Source organism: Diadema antillarum, unplaced genomic scaffold, assembly GCF_040938485.1.
Source record: "Diadema antillarum isolate AM-2024a unplaced genomic scaffold, OU_Dant_1.0 seq00000136_RagTag, whole genome shotgun sequence".
Taxonomy (NCBI): Eukaryota; Metazoa; Echinodermata; class Echinoidea; order Diadematoida; family Diadematidae; genus Diadema; species Diadema antillarum.
Window position 1 is genome coordinate 2,559,697 of NW_027271213.1, and position 20,534 is coordinate 2,580,230.

The window sequence follows — 20,534 nt, forward strand, 5'->3', positions numbered from 1 at the left end:
ATGTCGAGATCATCTCCGTGTGAGGGACTCCTTTTGTACACTCCAACAATGTTTTAGAAAAGTCATTTATGATATTGGTTTCTTCATTTAATTGTGAAAGATTGGACATGCAGCAGTGGAATTAACAGTTTGTGTGCACAATCCCGAGATATAAATTCTTATTCGGGGCCTATAATACGGCACATTTGGTGATTTTAATCAACATTCAATTTTCATCTAAACATTTTCCCTTTAATGACACCTTTTGGGCAAGGTCGTGTCAAGGTGCCATTATCATTACCGGTATATAAGCAACATTCTCTCTGTACATATAAGGTTTACAGTAACGTGAAATTCATGACCTTGACGACAAAAGGACAATTGTGTTTCGTCGCGACAAAGTTTTCTGCTACAAAAGTTAGAGACGAGCAATTCCGAGTAATTAGAGCACCAATACCAAATAATTTGGTTCATCTCGATTGCTTAGCAATTGACGCGGTGATCCTCAAGAACATAGGAAAATCAATTATCAATATGACCGGAGGCAAATAATTTCATTGTGCCAGAATGATACCAAACTTTTTCTCTCATTATATGCTCAATGAAGGTTAAAACTTTGTCGCCAAGAAGCAGCAATTGTTTTCATAAAAAGCTCTTCAATCATATCATGAATCCGCGGTTCACTATATGAATAAGCAGATCATTTTTATAATTAGATGCTCTATACAAAACCGGTCAGTTGAGATCTTCGACAGCCTTGTGGAACACAATACAAACGATAAGACTTTTAAATCAAAGAAAGAACTATAGAACAATAGCTCATGAATGATCGTGAAAGCGTGATTCGGGAAATATTGTGTATTGTAATCATACTTGGTGAGCTCTATCTTACTACTCGGTCTCGTTAGCGGAAGTGTGCTATTTGTGTCAAAAGTTTCATAATTATGGGTATGTGCGCCAGCAACACACCAACAAGAATTACCATATAACAGAGTTATGCCTGACATGTTTATGTTCCTACTCGCTTACAAGAATGTGATTGGGGTGTCCAAACACCGGATTTGTTTAGATTTGGGGTTTAAAATGATGTCGATCGATCGTTGATAGAAGTCCCATCTTTTACAATTTGCCTCCCAACTTTTTATCCTATTACACAATCTTCATTGGCAGGCCAAGTTCCTATTTCAAATTCATTTTTCTCTATCTCGACAAACTCAGTAACATATAGTCACAATGTGAATGAAAGCAAGGAAATATCAACAAAGGTATATAAAAACAGTGTAATATCATATCCTTCTGACGGGGATTGAACAAGGGACACATTTGGGTGATAAATCATGGAGGATGGAGATGGGGCACCCACCACAAAGAAAAGCTTGTATATTGTGGGTCCACTCATACAAATTATAGGCCTATAAGCCTATATATACCAACCACATACTCGAAGGCGTGATTATCGCCAATCTTGCAATGGCATGTAATTTATAACCCCTTTTCTCTTCTCCTCTATGATTTCTCCTGGACCGTTGTACTGCTTCATCTTCGTTAAGCTTGATGATGAAGCACTTTGGTCACAATACCTTTCCAGTATTCGCTTGGAAAACCTACAGGGGGAGTACTTTCTTCCTATTTTTTTTTTTTTTTTGGGGTGGTGGTTTCTTTGAATTGAGATCAGAGTCAGACTGAATTACATCGATCGACTTTCTTACCCTTCTTACTCAATTCATCTCTAGCTATTTATTATAAAAATGAGAACAGTGTTGCAACTGATAACTTATACAAATCCACTATTGTCATGTTCTTAATGGTATCAAGAAATTTGATATGAATATTATAGGAACATTTGATTTGATAGCTCTTGAATTGAATATTTCTGACTTAGAAAAGCGTTTTTATTTCCTATATAGTAGAGTGGCACGAAAATTATAACTTTTTACAAACAGACGAAAGGGTCCCGTTTTTCTGTGGTTGCAACAAGAAAATTATATAAATAGTTCAAGAGTTTTTCTACATACCAACCCTGTTAATTTGTGAATATTCTTTCCGTTTTGAAAATAATTCCTATCTATTTGTTAGTTTTGTGGAAATGACGACTCCACGGTCATGATAACGAAATTTTAAGACCCATATAAAAGCTTTTCAACAATTTTGAGATACTACGATATCAACGAATTATGATTATTACACATTCTGCGGAGGTTCCTGTTTTGGCTATATATTGGATTCAAGTTTTTCCATCAAAGTCCTTTGAACATTCGATGAACGATTAGCTAAGGTGTCTTGTAAACAGCGTGTTACTTATGTCTTTTTGTCACTAAGCCGCTTTTCTGATCTAGCAAATTTTCATGACAACATGACTCGCTCCGCTAATGGCTGCAGGCAAGTAACATAGAGCAGCAGGGATGTTAGGAGTGGAATCTGTTCGCAGTTTGTGCAAATTTATACGTAGGTTCTACAGCATGACAATGATTATGAATGCTAAGCATTTCACTGGCTTTGATGGTCCATGCTCCAAGCAGCTCTTCCCAATAGAATTTGGATATGGAGACCAAAGAAGAGGTTCTTGATGTTTGCCATTTTCAGCTGTATTTCAGAGGAAATGTTGAAATTCTATCTGGGACTAATTTGGTGGTAATCTTGTACGGAACAATTATTTGACTCCTCGTTATGAAGTACTCCCGGACTGAAAAAAGGGTGCATAAGTAGGCCTATCTCATAAAAAAAGTTAACATAATAGATAACCATCTTGCGCACATTGTGCATATATTGTTCGCCAGGTTGATGATCACTCGATAAGAATTGAGTAATTGACTAATGCGTGTTTCTGCATGTTTAGTACTATTTTACAGTTAAAGAATTGCAATATTATTAATGTTAATTATCTTTATTACTAATTTTCTTTGCTTGTCCTATATCTTATTTGCACACTAAACAATAAAAGGGCCTACTATTGGCTCGTTATGTTGTATTTTAGGAATAATGCATACGTAAACAGAAGTGCTGTCTTTTTGCATTATGACCTTAGGTCAACTCGCATGTATACAGACTTTGTGTTTATACCAAGACAAACTTTTGTATATTCCGGTGGGTATATTGATAAAGGAGAGATTTTTGTTTCCTCTCCTTCTCTAGGCCTATATACGTTGCAGTAAAATCTCCCTGCCTCCGTGTGCATGGTGGGAGCACTAGGTGGGAGTCAGTGGGTGAGAGAGGTTCTCGCGCAATCCTCGAAGCGAGCAACCGCCGCCGGTAGATGGCGTCGTTCTCCGTGGCGAAATAAATTGGCCAATCAGCTGGCGTGATTATCCTTCGGTAACGAACTAGCGCCTTTTTCGAGAACAGTTGAACCTGTTTTAATACTCATTTTACCTCTTTGTTTCAGTCCTGGTAAGTTTTGGGGTTGATTTTGTTTTGTATTCTGATATAAAGATATGAGTTGAAAGAACTTATTTGTCGTATGAAGCTGAAAAATAGTAGTAATATGATTTTTAACTTGCCATGTTTTGCAATCTCCGATCTCCTGTAATGTGAAGTCCCACACAATGTAATGCATGTATTGTATGAACCTCGAAATTGAACGTACATTGTATGTAACACCTTACCGCAGCAGCGACCCCATACGGACAAATACGTACCGTAAAGGGGTCGCACAGCAAACCTATACCTGTCACGGAAGCACCTGATATGGCTAAGCATTTATGTGACCAGAGACCAAAATAGAGGGTTTTATACTGAAATCAGTAGCCTTACTCTTAGATAAGATACTTACAATCATGGCAGGCGAAGTCGATTTACAATATGATCTGTTTTGAGAGCCCTGTGAAAGAGTTTATCCGAGGTTTTTAGAGTCCTACCGCATTTCGTATTGTAGTACGACTTACACAGCGCATGCGCTAATATGGATAAAACGTAGCACATACTGTAATACGCAATGTATGCGTGTGGAAAAAAAACAACGGACAGCTCGCTGAGAACAGAAATGAATATTCATGAGACGTAACAAATAGAATGCATGCTGGGCGATGATTTACTATCGGGCCTACCGGCACTTATTTATTTCGTTTTTAAAGCACATTTCGAATGTGTGGTTCATTATTTATTTGCAATAAAGGAAGTGCACACATAATGAACATCTGGAGATGTGAAGGATTAAGAAAATAACAGGTGATTTTCATGATAGAGGGTATGTTTTTTTTTTCCCCAGTCTGCAGAGGCAATGCCCCAGATGTCTCATCTATAGATCAAGTTTCCTTTCACACTGTACATTATAGTTTTAATGTTGTACATTCACAATGGGCTCCACTCACAAGCTCTGCTTCTTGGGGACTCATATTCATTTTTGCTTCATGTTTATTTTCTACTGTGATGTGAATTGAATACACTTCTGTTTATACATACATGTTTTGTTTATTTCCAATAGTTGAGAATTGTTTGATTATTTATTGAGAGACCTTTTTTTTTTCTTCAAAGACTTACTACCGTATGAGAGGAGATCCTTCCTGTCTTTCTTTTTCTGTCAGGCTTGTCACTTTCTGTTTGATTGTGTGTATGTGTGTGTGTGTGTCCGCGTGCGTGTGTGTTTCATAATTATTGTGTGTAACAAGTTGGAAGAATTGGAAGCTAAATTTCTATGTACTGTGACATACAGATCAATAAAATTGACTCTTGAGTATTCATTAATTTTCATTCATTCATTCATTCATTCATAGCAATGGGACAAGAAGTGTCTTCTGAAAATTTTTGAAATTTCAAATGTCATAACTTCCTTATTTTTTATCCGATTTTATCATTTTTGCACTGTTCTGCTGGATTTTTTTTTAATCTTTGTCGTGAAATTGATAAAATTTTACATTGGCTTTCATCTTAAAGGCATAATGGATTGGTTGATGAAAAACTAGAAATTAACCCTTTCAGATCCATCCACATGGTCATTGGGATTGTATTCCATTGCTCCCCATGGCTTTTTTTTTTTTTTTTTTTTTTTTGGATGTTGTCTTGCTTGATCAATACCCTTTTAAGCCTTATACGTGTATGTACAATACTGCTGAAATGCATGCCGGTATTCCCCAACGCGTTTACATCGTTCGTTTGCTTGCGATCGGCGGTCATGCCATCAGACAAGGAGTATGTATTCGTAGGGGCGCACGCATTTCTGTGGTCATTTCACTCATGCCTTTTTTTAACCCATGATCTGATCCCGGCTTTGCAGCAGCGTGGCAGATGACATGTTAGAACAAGTTTACTTGTGCAGATTTTTAGAAAAATTGAAAAAATTACAGCAGTATAAAGATCTGATTGCGTTTGTTTTCATTTCATTCCTTCAGAATGGTCTCATAATGAAGATAGGCACAAAAGGGATAACGAAATTTGTCCTGTTGTGTACCTTTTAAGAACGCATGCACAAAATGTGACGAGAAAAAAATTTTAAAAAAAATCATAAAATCATCGCAGTCCCGTTGAAATTTGCGGAAACAGTAGGCGCGAAAAGGGTCTTGAATTCGGTCCTGCATGCCATGTTGGTTATCAAAAACGCATGCACAAATGTGAAGAAATTATCGGGAAAAAAAAAACTACTTTCAATCCTTCTTGTGCGTGCATCACAACAGATTACAGCCGAAAGAATTCACGAAATCATCGCAATCTTGCTGAAATCTGAGGTATAGAAATAGGCGCAAAAAAAAATCGTGATATTCGAATAGTGCGAAGAGATTATTGGGGGAAAAATAAAAGACACATTTTCAACCCCTTCTGGTGGTGCATCATAAAGATTACAGCCGAATATCAAATCATGGCAATCCCGTTGAAATATAGGCGCAAGAAGGATATCGAATTCGGCCCTGAATACTGTCTTTCAAAAAACGCATGAATAATTCCTAAGAGATTTTCGGGAGAAAAATAAAGAATGTTTTTTTCAATCCTTCGGTGTGTGCATTACAAAAGATTAGAGCCGAAATAATTCATAAAATCACCGCGGTGCCGTTAAAGTTTGAGAAGACAATATAGGCGCAAAACGAATCATAAATTCGGCCGTGAATACCTTTTAATCCGAGAGGACGCGCATTTACGAAATGGGAGAGATTATCGGTAAAAAGTATAAAAGGACACATTTTCAACCCCTTTTGGTGTGTGCAAAGTAAAAGATTACAGCTGTAGGAATTCATGAAATCGTCACAATCCCGCTGATATTAAATTGATAGGCGCAAACAGGATCATGAATTCGGCCGTGTTATGATCTTTCAAGAACGCATTTACGAAATTCGAAGATTTTATCGGGGAAAAATAAAGAACACATTTTCAACCCCTCTTGGCACGTGAATCATTAAGATTATATAGCCGAATAATAATCCATGAAATCATGGCAATCTCGTTGAAATTTGAGAAACAATAGGCGCAAAAAGGATCGTGAATTTGGCCCTGCATGCTGTGTATCTTTCAAAAACGCATACCGCATGCAGAAATTCGGGAGAAAAATAAGACACATTTTAAACCTCTTTTGGCGCGAGCATTATAAAAATTACAGCCAAAATGATTCATGAAATCATCACAATCCCGTTGAAGTTTGAGGAGAACAAGAGGTGCAAAAAGAATCATGAATTCGGCCGTATCATTTCTTCTAGTCCGAGAGGACGCATTTACGAAATGCGAAAAGATTATCGGAGCAAAATAAAGGGCGCATTGTCAACCATTCTGGTGTGTTCATCACAACAGATTACATCCGAACAGTGATCCGAAGTAAAGTTCATAAAATCGTCACAATCCCGCTGATATATGAGGTAGAAATAAGCGCAAAAAGGATCGTGAATTCGACCCTGATGCCGTATGCTGCCGTATACCTTTCAAGAGCGCATGCACAAATGCGAACAGATTATCGGGAGAAAAATAAAGAACCCCTTCTGGCACATGCATCAGAAAATACTATACAGCAAAAATAATTCATATAATCATTACAATCCAGCTGAGCACCAAAAATGTGAAAAGCGCAGCAACTTAAGTAACGCGTGTTACTGTACGTGCGCCGATGTTGACAGAAAGTCACAAACGCATTTGATACAATCTGATTTTGTTCATAATCATTTAACACTTTAATTCACAAACATTCAATTCTTTTAAAATGGTTCTATACACGAAGAAGAGATAGGAGTACAAAGCATCACAAATTCGACCCTGCAGTGTACTTTCAAGAACGCATACTTGTAAGATACGGGAAGAAATTTTCGGAGGAAAGTTAAAAACCGCATTTCAGTCCCTTCTTTTTTTTTTTTACTTCCTTTTCGTATCAACAAATCAATTCACAAATGATTCCTTTTTGTTCCTTCTCAAGGAAATGATCCATAAACAAGGCACTTGAGTTTACCAAATATTTATTTGCAAAATGTATTTTCTTTTTTTTTTTTGGGGGGGGGGGTAATATTATTGTCGACAAAAACATGAAAATAAATTTGCAAGCCAGTTAATGCTTTTTCAGGTTGTTGTTGACCGGTAAATTTTCTGTTCCGACCAGTACAAAAATGGGGAGGAAAAATGGATATTCACTGATCCGACAGAGACAGGTTGGACTGGCAAAAAAAAATAAAAATAAAAATGGGTTAGTGTGCAGCCCTGCTTTATCCAACTTCCAAGATTTGGTGATGAAACCAAAGCAAGCACTCTTGCCAAACTCAGTTGGCAACATTAGGAAGGTGTCATTCTGTTTCACTGCGTTCTCGATAATTTCTATTTGCTCCACTTTGAACTTAATTCTTTTTACATCCTCCTCTACTTCACTTAGAGCATCTTTGAACTCCATGATACCTATGGTATTGTTACGAACAGGTGTCCTTTATTAAATGAGACCGAGAACCAAATACGAGCAACATTGTACATATGGCAGATGACGTAAAATATGAATATTCATTTGCGCATGCGCAGATCAGTATATTTACGTGATACGTTCAAGACGGCGAACGGACAGTATCTCGAGTAGACGGTCTCAAAGATGACTATTTATCTTGTTTTCGGAGGTAATGGTGAGAAATACATAGTCGTTTCTATTGTTCAACAATAATGGTTTTATATCATGTGGCTTTTCGTTGCGAATCCAAGTGTCCTTTTGAGCGGTGAGTTGTTTACGTGTTGCAGTGCATTTGAGTGCTTCCTAAAATTGCATGGGTTGCTTCGGGGCGCTGTTACTGTGTTACAGCGCCCCGCGACGGGGTTATGTAACACCATGCCCATGCATGGCACCAATCAATGACCACTGGCACTGCAGTGCACTGTGGGTCTGTAGTGTATAAACGGTTATGCGTATTCTACAGGTTAGAACATTGTCATTGCCTAGCCCGACCAGACGCCGTGCGAAGCACGATTTATACAGCGACTCGCGACTGGGCTGTGTAGATTAGTTAAACATTGCCCTGCTGCCATTTTGTTGCTGTACAAAAGTGTCGGGCTATTACAGTTCGGGAAACCCACTCACAAGGGGGGTCCCTCCTTATAAGTAACCCGTCCCCCTTATAAGTAACCCCGTCCCCCTTATAAGTAACCCCCGGGGCCACTCAGTCGCCACGTCTGCACTCAAGCATTGCTGCGCCGCCGCGCCTGGCGACACTCACGCCAGTAATCGCTCGCATTTCAGCATTCGCATGGGTCGTTTGACATCGCATTTAAATCCATGATTTTAGATATGATGCCTCAAACCGATTTTGCTCAAATTTCGTGAGTAACTAGGAAACTTGTGAAGCTTTATGGACATAATCAAGCGAATTGCCGCAGTCCTTTCATTTTCGCGTTGCATTGCAAAAAAGCGTGGAGACTCCTTATAAGGGGTGCCCCGGGGGTTACTTATAAGGGGGACGGGGTTACTTATAAGGGGGACGGGTTACTTATAAGGAGGGGCCCCCCTTGTGAGTGGGTTTCCCGAACTGATTACCAACTTTGACCGAAAGATCGATCTGCATCTGTCCGAAGGGGAATGTTCCGCGGAGACTGCGTCTGGCTTCACGGATCCCCTCCGTATACAGACCGAAGTCAATGATGCCAGCTCCTGTGTGGCAGTAGCGCACAGATCAAACGTTACGATAAACCAAATTTCAGACAGCTATTTTACATTCAAACAAGTTTGACATGACATGACACATTATGCAGCAATATTTGGGGTTAATTTCTCACATTTTGCAATCGAAATACTCACAGTAACGCGGTTATAATGCAGAAATTTTATCCATATCGCAACATCGCCGTTCGCTAGCTGTAGGTCGCCATTTTGAATCTGTAAACCAATCACATGCAAGGTACTTTATTAAGTAAAAAAAACACGTAGAAACTACCTGGCATGTGATTGGCTAATAGATTCATACTGTATGTTTCTGCAGTTTGAACGTGACGACGCGACAGGCTGGTTGATGTGTGTTTTGCGTTGAAAATTCGACCGAAATATTGGATTATTCATTAATCTGGTGAGTGTAGTCTATTCTTGAATAGTTGATTTAACTATTCAAGCTTAAATTTGCCGACCTAGGGCCGTGAATTAGACGCAATCGAGAAGGGTGAGGTACCTCACCCAATTTTCCATAGAGACAGTGGTTAAGAACATCCACACAGCAATGGGTACTACAACCTTCCGTCTGTCTATGGAGGACGGCGTTAATGGCAAAATACAAAAGAGTCCTCCGGACAGACGGATCTTTCTGTCTATTACCAACTGCGACTGTAACCAGTGGTAACGTTAGGCGTTGTTGACCGAATTTTGACGTCATTGATATGTGACGACCAGACCAGTTGCAGTTGCAGTCGGGGCCGGGATAGTTTAATATGCGGAAACTGCGTCTGGCTTTTAACAGATGTAGATCCCCTCAGTGGAGGAGAGCCAAGCAATTCAATATATTAAAGGCATATTAAAGGCATATTAAGTCATAATCCTATTCATAAAAATATTAAACAAACAATGACAAAAAAAGACTCCTCCGCTGCTCTGGACCATGCAAACAGACAGACTTTTCTGTCTGATATTGAGTGATAAGGGTTTGCTCTGTGCCCGACTGCTGGCAGCCGGCAGAACAGCCCAGCATAAAGCAGCAACAGCCGGAGCCAGCATCATGGCCTTCGGTCTGTATAGGACTAGGAGGGGATCCAAGCCAGACGCAATCTCTGCGGAACATGTATACCCTATGACTATGAGTATGACCAGATACAGACGGATCTTTTGGTCCATCAATGCAACCTGTGTAGGTGCAGATTCTAGAAGCAGCAGTTCACCACATTTTAATAAACACTTTAACAATCACTAAAAAATAAATGTTAGAGTGTCTTCTATTCACTTCTCTCAGACACAGAGTCTAGATAACCACACCGACGTGACATGCGTGCGTGCAGCGACTCCAACTGCAACAGACATTGAGACACCTTTTAACTCTTTAGACGTTTAATACTGTGCCACACTGTGGCCCATGTGTGCCACATTATTCTGAGACAGCAACATGGTCATGCTTTGGGAAAACATTTTGGGAAAACATTTTGTTTTTCCAGATCTATGTAACTTAATAGATTTCTGTTGCCATGGTAGGCTGGACATGCAGTGAGCAAACAGTCAGTCCGCAGCACGTATGCTAATGAGCCGATCCGGCAAGGTTTATTCAGCACTCTCGTTGACGATCTTTGCGTTCCGAAGGTGTCTCGTGAGTGCGAGATTTTGCTAGAGTTTGACAGAGCTATGGTTTTCACAGTGTAGCGACTTGTAAATACATTTATCATGGCTACAAGTCATGGTAAGTTGTTCTCCAGACTTTGATCTTTATTTTGATACCAAATTTGCATATAATATCGGTTCTTATCATGACGATATAATCAGTTGTATTTGCGTAAATTTTACCTGCTTTTCACGGAAGATTTTGTTGTCTAAAGTTCGTTTTTGGTTCCTGACCAGATTAAGAAACTTTTGTTTCTGATTTTGGCTTTTTCGTAGAGAGGAAACTTAGATGCTCATCACATATTGGAGTCAAGGAGACGCAAGCATGATTTATACTAGTTTTTCCGTTTTGAAATGTCTGTAAAATTCACTCCTATGCCGGAAGTATGCTCCATATAAAGTGTACAGTGGCGTACCAAGCTTCTAGCTTCTAGCTTCTGTCCGAAGCACAGAACTACACGCGTGCCTGTATGCAAGCATGCGCTATGCACGCACGTGGCATGAAACCGTAGCAGCGTAATGACATAATGCAAGCGCTGAATGCAAGCGCTGTCCAATGAGAGAGCTTACTCTTGAGATTGCACTGTTTCAAGCTGACCAGCACTGACATCGATGTATAGTTTACTGGTTCCTGACTGGATTAAGCAACAAATTGTCAAGATATTTACATGGATACAAAGATTAACCCTATTAAGCCCAAGCTATTTTGACCCCTCGCAGGCCCAAGGGGGGGCACATTGTGCCCCCCCTAAATAACTTTTTTATTATTTGATGTATCATCGTCATATTTGGCACGTGGGTAGAGTAACTCATACTCTACATGACCATACATTTGAATTTTCACAAGGTCACCCATGGAGGGCGCTATTTACAAAAATATAAAGAAATACATAGGAAATATGCTAAAAACATGATTTTTCGGTATAATTTCTTTATCCCCATTATATATGTCTTATTATAGACCAATCATTTTCATATTTGCCACAAATGATAAGCAAGTGGAATTTTATTGTTTTTTTATGTTTGAAATTTCTCAAGGTCACCACATGGGGGCGCTATTCATATCAACATAGTGATACATTATGAGACCTGAGATGAAATGTTTGGGATGGGAACATGTATAGTAATGACATTTCATATTTGCATAATAGTGGAATTTTGAGATTGCAAATTGATAATATGATAAACTAATGATATATAGAGGCATAACTTGGGTGAAGGAATCAAAATAACTCAAAATATAAGGGCAATCTGTAGAAAATATTATTGTTTTCAATTATCTCTATTATATCTATTGTTTTATGCCTTTGTCACATAAAAACAAAGGAAATAATAAGAAAAACTTTCCAGGACCATAATTACTTCAAATTTTGCTTCTTCAACAAATTTCAGCCAAGAAACACCCATTTCATACACTGTAATGCTGTTAAATGAAATGGGAACAGAAAAAAGATGCAAAATCTGACTGACATGGTTGTCAGTTTATGGTTGCCATGGCAACCAGCAACATCAAATATAGCTAAATTATATATCAAAATGTTCGCAATAAGATTTTAGGAAAAGTCACCAAATTTGGTTGAAATCGAATTAAGGACGAAGGAGTGGCAAACGAAAATCTGGTAGGGGGGGGCACAATGTGCCCCCCCTTGGGCTTTATAGGGTTAAGAGATGGACTACCAAACAATGCATTTTCATTGAGACGCAAGGTGAATTTGGTATTCTTTTGACGTCTTGAACGTGTACTGCACAAATCACTTTTTTTCATCATTTTCAAGCTCAAATTACACTATGATATTTTTCATTTACAATAATTTGAGTAACATGTGACGATAGCTTACATATTTTCCTTGAATTTGATACCAAATTTGTGAATATAAGGTGTATTTTTGTTGCCAAAAGCCCAAGGACAAAATCCCCTTTTGCAGCTCATTACGTATGCGAGCCTCGAGCGGGCTTGCATACGAGGTGAATAAATACGAGCGAATTATCGGGTGCTGCGGTCTGACTGTAAAGTTGTTGTGAAAATGCCAAGATAATGACTTTGATGAAAATTGTACTCTTGTAGATCTAGCACATGTATGAAAATTTATGTTTTTTTGTTCAATTGACCAGTAGTTTCATACACTGTTGTAAAGGCAAGACTTTTGCACACGTCACTTAGCAGTGACAAAAACTTAAAATTTACTCCCAAAAGCAGCAGGGAACACCACTTAATAGTCAATCACAATATAAAATGCAAGCTACATGTGGCAGGAACTGAATTGCGAGAAACGCTTTCATCATACTGTGGCATTTGGCAATTTAGCGATCATTTTGGGCGAGGTTTGTGCGTTTGAGCAGAATGAGCGAACTTGGCACGCCGTCGACTGAGTCGGGCATGTGAACGTGGCACATAAACTTAAGAGTGAATAATGACAATGTCAACACGTTGTTACTGCTAATTAGACCTTTCCTGGTAACAGTGCCTCAGGGCCTCATGGTTATGGTCTAAAGTCAAGATGAATACGCCGCTGCTTAAGCGTGTGTGTGTGTGTGCATCCCCTTATCTTTCTCTTTCTTTTCTATTTCTCCTTCTTTCCTTTTTCTTTCATTTTCAGGTACAGTATTTCTATATCCTAACTTTCCTTTTCCATCCTATTATTCATTTCTTTGTGGATTTCTTCCTTGATCTGTTTTTTTCTCAATTTCTTATTCAATATCATTTTCTGTCTATCTGTTCTTTGTTCCTTCTCATTATATTTCCCTCCATCTACATTTGTGCCTTTCCTGCCAAAATTTGAATGTGCGCAAAAGCATATGTTTCTATATGCAGCCAGCAGTCAAATTTTGGACAGCTTCATGGTCACTGTATGGGCAGCTTACTCCATAAGTGTAAACTACAAGGATTGTTGCTGTAGAGTGTTGCCTTTTGTCATTAATCTTCTTGTTAATGATGCTGACTGAGACAAAAATTGTTAACAAAGGACTGAGGAGAAAAAAGTAAATTGCATGCTGGATGTCTTGTCCATGAACAATGAAGATTATTGATTGACAGTTGACTGAGGTCTTCAGTGGACCCATAGAAATGGAATCATTCAGACTTGTAGATCCATTTGACTGTGTTGATATGAAGGCAACAAATCTGAATTCATTTACAGTTTACTGTAAAATGATAGATCTTCACCTTTTTCTCTCAGATCAATCTGTGCTTCTCTGTGCAATGAAGTGATGAAAACACTTTTTTTTGGGGTAATGTTTGCTTTTGCCCTAAACAGCAAAGTATGCCGGTTCTGACTGAGCCCGACCCCGCCCAGGCTGGAGGGGATGCTGGGAATGAGCCAGCGGAGGTCATGGAGGCCAGTGAGTCCCTGCCCCAGGAACCATCTCCCGCAACGGCTTCGCAGCCAAGACTCATGATAACCCAGATTGTCACAGAGAACTTCAAGTCGTACGCTGGCAAAGTGGTTCTTGGGCCATTTCACAAGGTTTGTGCTTGAACGATAATGAGCCAGCAATGAAGTACGAGCTGTCCATTAATGCAGAGATTTCAAAACTTCTTGTGTACCCCATAACTGTGAAACCACAATTTTAGTTTTATGTGTGTGTGTGTGTGTGTGTTTGCTTTCTCAGGTGTCTATGTCATTATCTGAGTCAAATTTATATTCATTTAGTAAATAGATCCATTGTATACTTACATTGTTGGAATGGCACTAATGGCAGCTGACAGCAAAATATTGCTTGGTTATCCTTTTGTCTGTTGACTGGTAAATGATCTTTGCTTCCTTGCCATCTTGAGTATTGAGGAGATAATGCTTCCTTATATTAATATGGAAAATTGTTGTGTAGGATGACATGAATGATTCATTGGGTTGATGATAGAAGATTAGAAATTGATGTACAGGTGATTCTGAGCAAGTCAGTTGATCCAATAATAACTGTTTTTCAATGACTGATTCCACCTTCCGTTTATAGTGCAATGCCAATTGCACAACATGCTCTGAAAGTACACTTCAACCGATTGATAGATAGTGAGATCTTTCATCAAAGTTTGACATGTATAAGAAAGCTGTTGAATTTCTAAGTATCGCATGTTTTCACCAAATGGTGATTTCGGTAGCAGGCACGTATGTCGGGTGAATCAATGGTGTCATCAACCCACACCTTAACTCTTCTGGTTTCTTATATTTTATTCTTATTTAAAGCAAATTTGAACATGTGGTGACCTTACTCTTCAAGTCTTTGATTAACTTCCATGGCACAGAGTTTTTCCTGCATCATCGGGCCCAATGGGAGTGGAAAGTCTAACGTGATCGACTCCATGCTGTTTGTCTTTGGCTACCGAGCCGCCAAGATCCGTTCCAAGAAGCTCTCCGTCCTCATTCACAAGTCGGAGAACCACAAGGAATTGACCAGCTGTACTGTGGCTGTCCACTTCCAGAAGATCATTGATCTTGGGGTGAGGAAATAGGACGACACATTGGTGCCTCCCAGCTGATTATTCAAATAGCAATGATAAATCATGTAATGGGTCTTTACTGGATTTGCACAAATGTTCATTAATTAGTCACTTCTGTTTTGTCACTTTGGCACAAAATTACATTCCTCATTGGATTTCCCTCCATTGAGCTCCACACGGAATCCGCTCCCTGCAGATTTGACATTGCCAAAAAACCTGGCCTGGTTAGGGTTAAACATGCATCACCATAGCAGGGGGCAAAACTCACAGTGACATGCCAGAACTGATCTACATTTTAAATGATCTTCACTGTGTTACATGGACATCATGCAATTTGTTGACCCAACCCGATGGACTGACCCACTTAATTCAACTACTGTTGTGATTATCTACCAAGCCCCAATGAACTTGCAAATATCATACTCCGGAAACATATGGGATAGATCCAGTATATAATACATATGCCTCTGAGAAGTCATACTTCTTCTCGTAGGTTTTCTTCTCTATATTTTCATAATAGAATGTTAGCCATTCATCTTTCATGCTTCAAATGCTTAGTCGTTAGGTAGTTTAGGTAGTTTACATCAATATATAGTTTACATCAATATATCATACAATTTCTTGTATTACGTGTGGGATGAAATTTATGCACTGTATTCAATTTTTGTAATATATTTATATGTTTTTGTTGGAAATGAAAAAATAAATGAATGAATGAATGAATGAATATATGTTCTCAGATATCTTTCTTTCCTGTTCTTGATAGAATAATATGACCTTTGACATAATGATTATGATTATGATCATGATGATGCAGATGCTGATGATGATGATTATCATCATCGTCATCTTTGTCATTATTATTATCTTTATCATTGTTATTACTATTATTATTTTTTTTTGTTTTTGTCTGTCCAGCCTGGTGATGAAGAGTATGAGGTGGTGCCAAACAGCCAGTTTGTAGTGTCCAGGACGGCCCACAAGGATAACAGTAGCAGCTACTACCTGGACGGGAAGAAGGTGAACTTCAAGGAGTGCACAGCCCTCCTCCGCAAGGCTGGAGTGGATCTGGATCACAACCGCTTCCTCATCCTGCAGGTCAGTTTCTTCCCTGCCAGTGATGCCACTTTCTCACATTGCTTTCAATAGCGGTAGGCTAGTGTAGATCTACAGTAGTCTTCAGTCCGTATCCAGATCTCAATTCAGTTTACCCTTTCTTGTTTCAGCATGTAGATTACACTGTCAGATATAAATTTAGTAATAGTTAGAGATGAAAACAACAACATGAGATTATATACCTTCCTGATTTTCAGATTCAGATTTTTACTTTTGCCAAAATAATTAAAATCCATGTATGAAATATTAAAAAGCAGAGGTCCAGTAAAAGGTTGGACCCACTTTTTATTAGTACCTGCCACTTTGTGTTACTTTGTTTTTAGATGTCTCAGACATTTCAAAACTGATTGTCATCAAATAAACTTTGAATTCCCCATAGAATGATACCTCTGTCAAATTCCATAAGAGTTTTCTCTGTCAAAAAAGTTGGAAACCTGAAGCCCCAACTCAACCAAAACTACACCATCCCTTTAAGCATAGAAGAAAATAAGCAATTCTTTGATGGCTTGGTTCCACAGGGTGAGGTGGAGCAGATTGCCATGATGAAGCCCAAGGCCCAGAGTGAGCACGAGGAGGGGATGCTAGAGTACCTTGAGGACATCATCGGCAGCAACCAGTTCAAGGAAGCCATCGAGGAGTTGGCCAAGAAGGTGGAGGAACTCAATGAGGAGAGGGGAGAGAAGGTGAGCTGTCGCCCTCTTGGGGCTAGCCTTTTTTAGCTTCTCATGCGCCATGTTCACGTGCCAGACTCGGTCAAGGACTTGCCAACTTCGCATATTTTTGCTCAAATGCACAACCGTGCACAAACTGATAAATTAATCTACATGTATGCTATAAGGATTAGAACCAACGCTTGCTGTCAGGCGGAAGCTCAGTGGTCTAATGGAGATGATGCCTGTCCGGAGATCAGGAGGTCGTAGGTTCGAATCCTGCTTGAGTATGTACGCCCATGATTTTTTATCATGGCTACCACTAAAACAATGATCAATGCAGTGCTTCTTTACGTTGATGTAGGGCAATTTGTTGTCCCCGCCGAACGAGTTCGAGCAGGGGACTATGAAACGGGCTCCGTACGTGTGTGTGTCCGTGTGTGTGTCCGTCCGTGTGTCCGTGTGTCCGTCCGTGTGTGATCAAAATCTTCAATTTGCTACTTCTCTGTCATTTATGAGCCAATTTTGCTTCTGTTTGCTTTATATGATAGCACTATGTGGGAGCTTGAAACTTCTACACAGAATTTCAGTTGTGACCTTTGACCTTGACCTTTGACCTATATTGTAGACTTTGCTACAAAATGCTACTCCTTCGCCATTTCTAACCCGATTTCGATTCCGTTTGCTTTATGTGATGGCACAAGTTAAGGGCTTCAAAACTTCTACACAGAATTTTGACCTTTGGCTTCTTTGACCTTTGACCTTGATTTTTTTACCTTTATTATACATTTTGCTACAAAATGCTACTCCTTCGCCATTTCTAACCCGATTTCGATTCCGTTTGCTTTATGTGATGGCACTAGGTGAGGGCTTCAAAACTTCTACACAGAATGTTGACCTTTGACTTCTTTGACCTTTGACCTTGATTTTTGACCTATATTGTACATTGGCTACAAAATGCTACTCCTTCACCATTTCTAACCCGATTTCGATTCTGTTTGCTTTATGTGATGGCACTAGGAAAAGGCTTCAAAAGTTCTACACAGAATGTTGACCTTTGACTTCTTTGACCTTTGACCTTGATTTTTGGCCTGTATTGTACATTTTGCTACAAAATGCTACTCCTTGGCCATTTCTAACCCGATTTCGAATCCGTTTGCTTTATGTGATGGCACTAGGTGAGGGCTTCAAAACTTCTACACAGAATTTTGACCTTTGACTTCTTTGACCTTTGACCTTGATTTGTAACCTGTATTGTACATTTTGCTACAAAATGCTACTTCCGGCGGGGACATATATTACGCACCGCGTAATTTCTACTTTTCCTTGTTAATCATTACATCAAACATATTCCGCGCATTTCCTTTCCTCACACTTATATATCTACATCACAGCAAAGCTTGCAATTTTCTTCACAATTTTGCTGGACTGGATATCTAGTGTAAGTGGTTCTATAAAAAGTTACATTGCTTTGAAGAAGAAGAAGAAAAAAAGAATGTTTTCCAAGGTGCACCAGAGTAGATTATGGTATAAATCCTACGCTTAGACTGGGAGGTTGGCCGAAAGAAATCTGTAACCGCTAAATATTCTTTGCAGCATGGGGCTGCTCGCAAGAGACTCTTGTGTGAGCTCTTTTGAAGCATTATGTGGATTCCCAAATATATTCCGAGGTCGGCCTACATCCGCAATACACAGTCTTTCAATGATATGGTCCCTTTAAATTGTGCAGCTATCCTCCATTTACCATAAAATTCATTTAGTCTCTTCCACCAATGGAATGTTATTGTTGCTCTACGCAGTTCTAGCTGTGTAATGGTGAGGTAATTGTGATATTCAGTAGTAATATCGATTACAAGTTAGATGATAAATGCCAGAGTATTAAGGTTTGTAAATCATCTAGTTATCAGATAAAATGTTAAGGATTTTTCCTCTTGTGCACAAACCCCTTTTTGCCAGTAGGTTGTCTGTTACCAATTTGTGTATGATATAGTTCGATAGTTCACAAAGCCTATGAAAGAATTGTCTGTTTATATACTACTGTACATATATTTTATTTTGTGACCTTCACTTGTCTTTTGCCCTTTTATCACATTTATCTGTATCAAAATGCAGTAATCACACAATGCTGGAGTTGAGTACAAATGTAAAGTCACACGAACAGAATGATATGTATGTAATCTTATATTTTTTTTTTCAGTTTAACGACCTGTGGGAAAACAAATGCAGTTGCGTGGCAACAAATATTTCTGGTTGTTACCATTATCTGGATGGATAAATGCTTATGAAAGTTTCACATGACTTTTACTTTAGAACTGAAGTGAATTGAATATTCTCTGTCTCTCCAGCTGACTCGAGTGAAGGCCGTGGAGTCGGAGATGGAGGAATTGGAGGGGCCAATGAAGGAGGCCAAAGAGTTCCTCAAGTCAGAGAATGAGGTGACGAAGAAGAAGAACATGCTGTACCAGAAGTACATGTAAGTAGCCACGATCATTCCATCCACATTTGTGAAGCTGGCAGTCCTGTTTTATTGTGTTGGCAAGTTTAACAGCCTGCATTCTGTGTTTATGACATATACCTGCCATTTTTTTTGACAGTATTTTGTGAATTGGGACTCGTAAGACAACTCTGTCATACGGATGGTATTCACAGTTGAGAAGCACAGCAGCAGAACAAAAAAAAATAAGAATTTATTTTGCAAGGATCAAACTTAACCCTATTCCCACTGGGGGGGGGGGGGGGGCATTTTGGGCCCCCCTCAACGTCTCGCACGATTATTCCGCAACGCGTGATGCTCTCGCCGCCACATTTTATGACTTTTTTCTTTCAAATATCGCGCAACTTTTGAGACCAAATATGGTGCTCCCGGGGCTGGGGCGTACCGTTTTGAAGCCATGCCCTTTTGAAAAAAATTCGTGGACCCAAAAATTGCTCAAAAACATGATTTTGTGTACAAATCCAATGTAGATTGTGTTTTTTGCAATTAATTCATATAAAAATAAATATTTTTACTTTCGATGGCTGATAAAGATTTATTTTAGCCTGATTATGCTTTAAAAAGTTTCTGCGACAAATTTTGATGAAAAAAACCCAACAAAAACAAAAAAGTAAAAAACAGAGAAATACATAAGAAATTCAATAAACAATGAAAGTACATAAGAAATAATGATGAAGCCGAATTTTCGCTTCAATATTGTTGAGGATATTGAAAGGAATATGTTCACCAAAAATGAGAAATCTTGGAGCTTTATTTTTTTATTCATAGGCAAAAAAAATATTTTTGCATGAATTAGCATCAATTAATTAATATAAAATACATAAATTAAAATTTGAAAAATCCAACTATACAGTTATGTAGATTACATTAGGCTCTACCTTAGTGCAAATTTTCGCGAGGATCGCGCGATCCACGACCGAGATCTGAAGGGGGGGGGGGGGGGGGGGGGGGTGGGGGCAAAAAAAACCCCCGGTGGTTTCAAGTCCCTCAAAAAACCCGGTGGGATTAGGGTTAAACCGCAATTTCCCACATTTCAGACTGTGATCGTACATCTCATTACATGCTTTATGAGCATTAGTTTGATGTGTATTTAGTTTTGTGAATATTAATTCATTAGTGAAATTTGTGTATCCTTAAACCACTTTCAAATATGTAATGTCACTGACTTCCTGATTTTCTGTGAAGATTGTCACCCAG

At 39.0% G+C, this 20,534-nt stretch overlaps 1 protein-coding gene across 1 annotated transcript in view; it reads left to right on the forward strand.

Annotated features, from left to right (window-relative positions):
• Positions 1 to 3,299: 3,299 nt before the first annotated feature.
• LOC139727563 (structural maintenance of chromosomes protein 4-like) overlaps positions 3,300 to 20,534 on the forward strand; it is a 37,552-nt gene continuing 20,317 nt past the window's right edge. The window contains exons 1-6 of the mRNA XM_071638545.1: positions 3,300 to 3,366; positions 13,897 to 14,106; positions 14,883 to 15,077; positions 15,996 to 16,175; positions 16,712 to 16,876; positions 19,189 to 19,316. Coding sequence (XP_071494646.1) covers positions 13,903 to 14,106; positions 14,883 to 15,077; positions 15,996 to 16,175; positions 16,712 to 16,876; positions 19,189 to 19,316 — 872 coding nt within the window. The 5' untranslated portion in view covers positions 3,300 to 3,366; positions 13,897 to 13,902. The remainder of the gene's footprint in view (positions 3,367 to 13,896; positions 14,107 to 14,882; positions 15,078 to 15,995; positions 16,176 to 16,711; positions 16,877 to 19,188; positions 19,317 to 20,534) is intronic.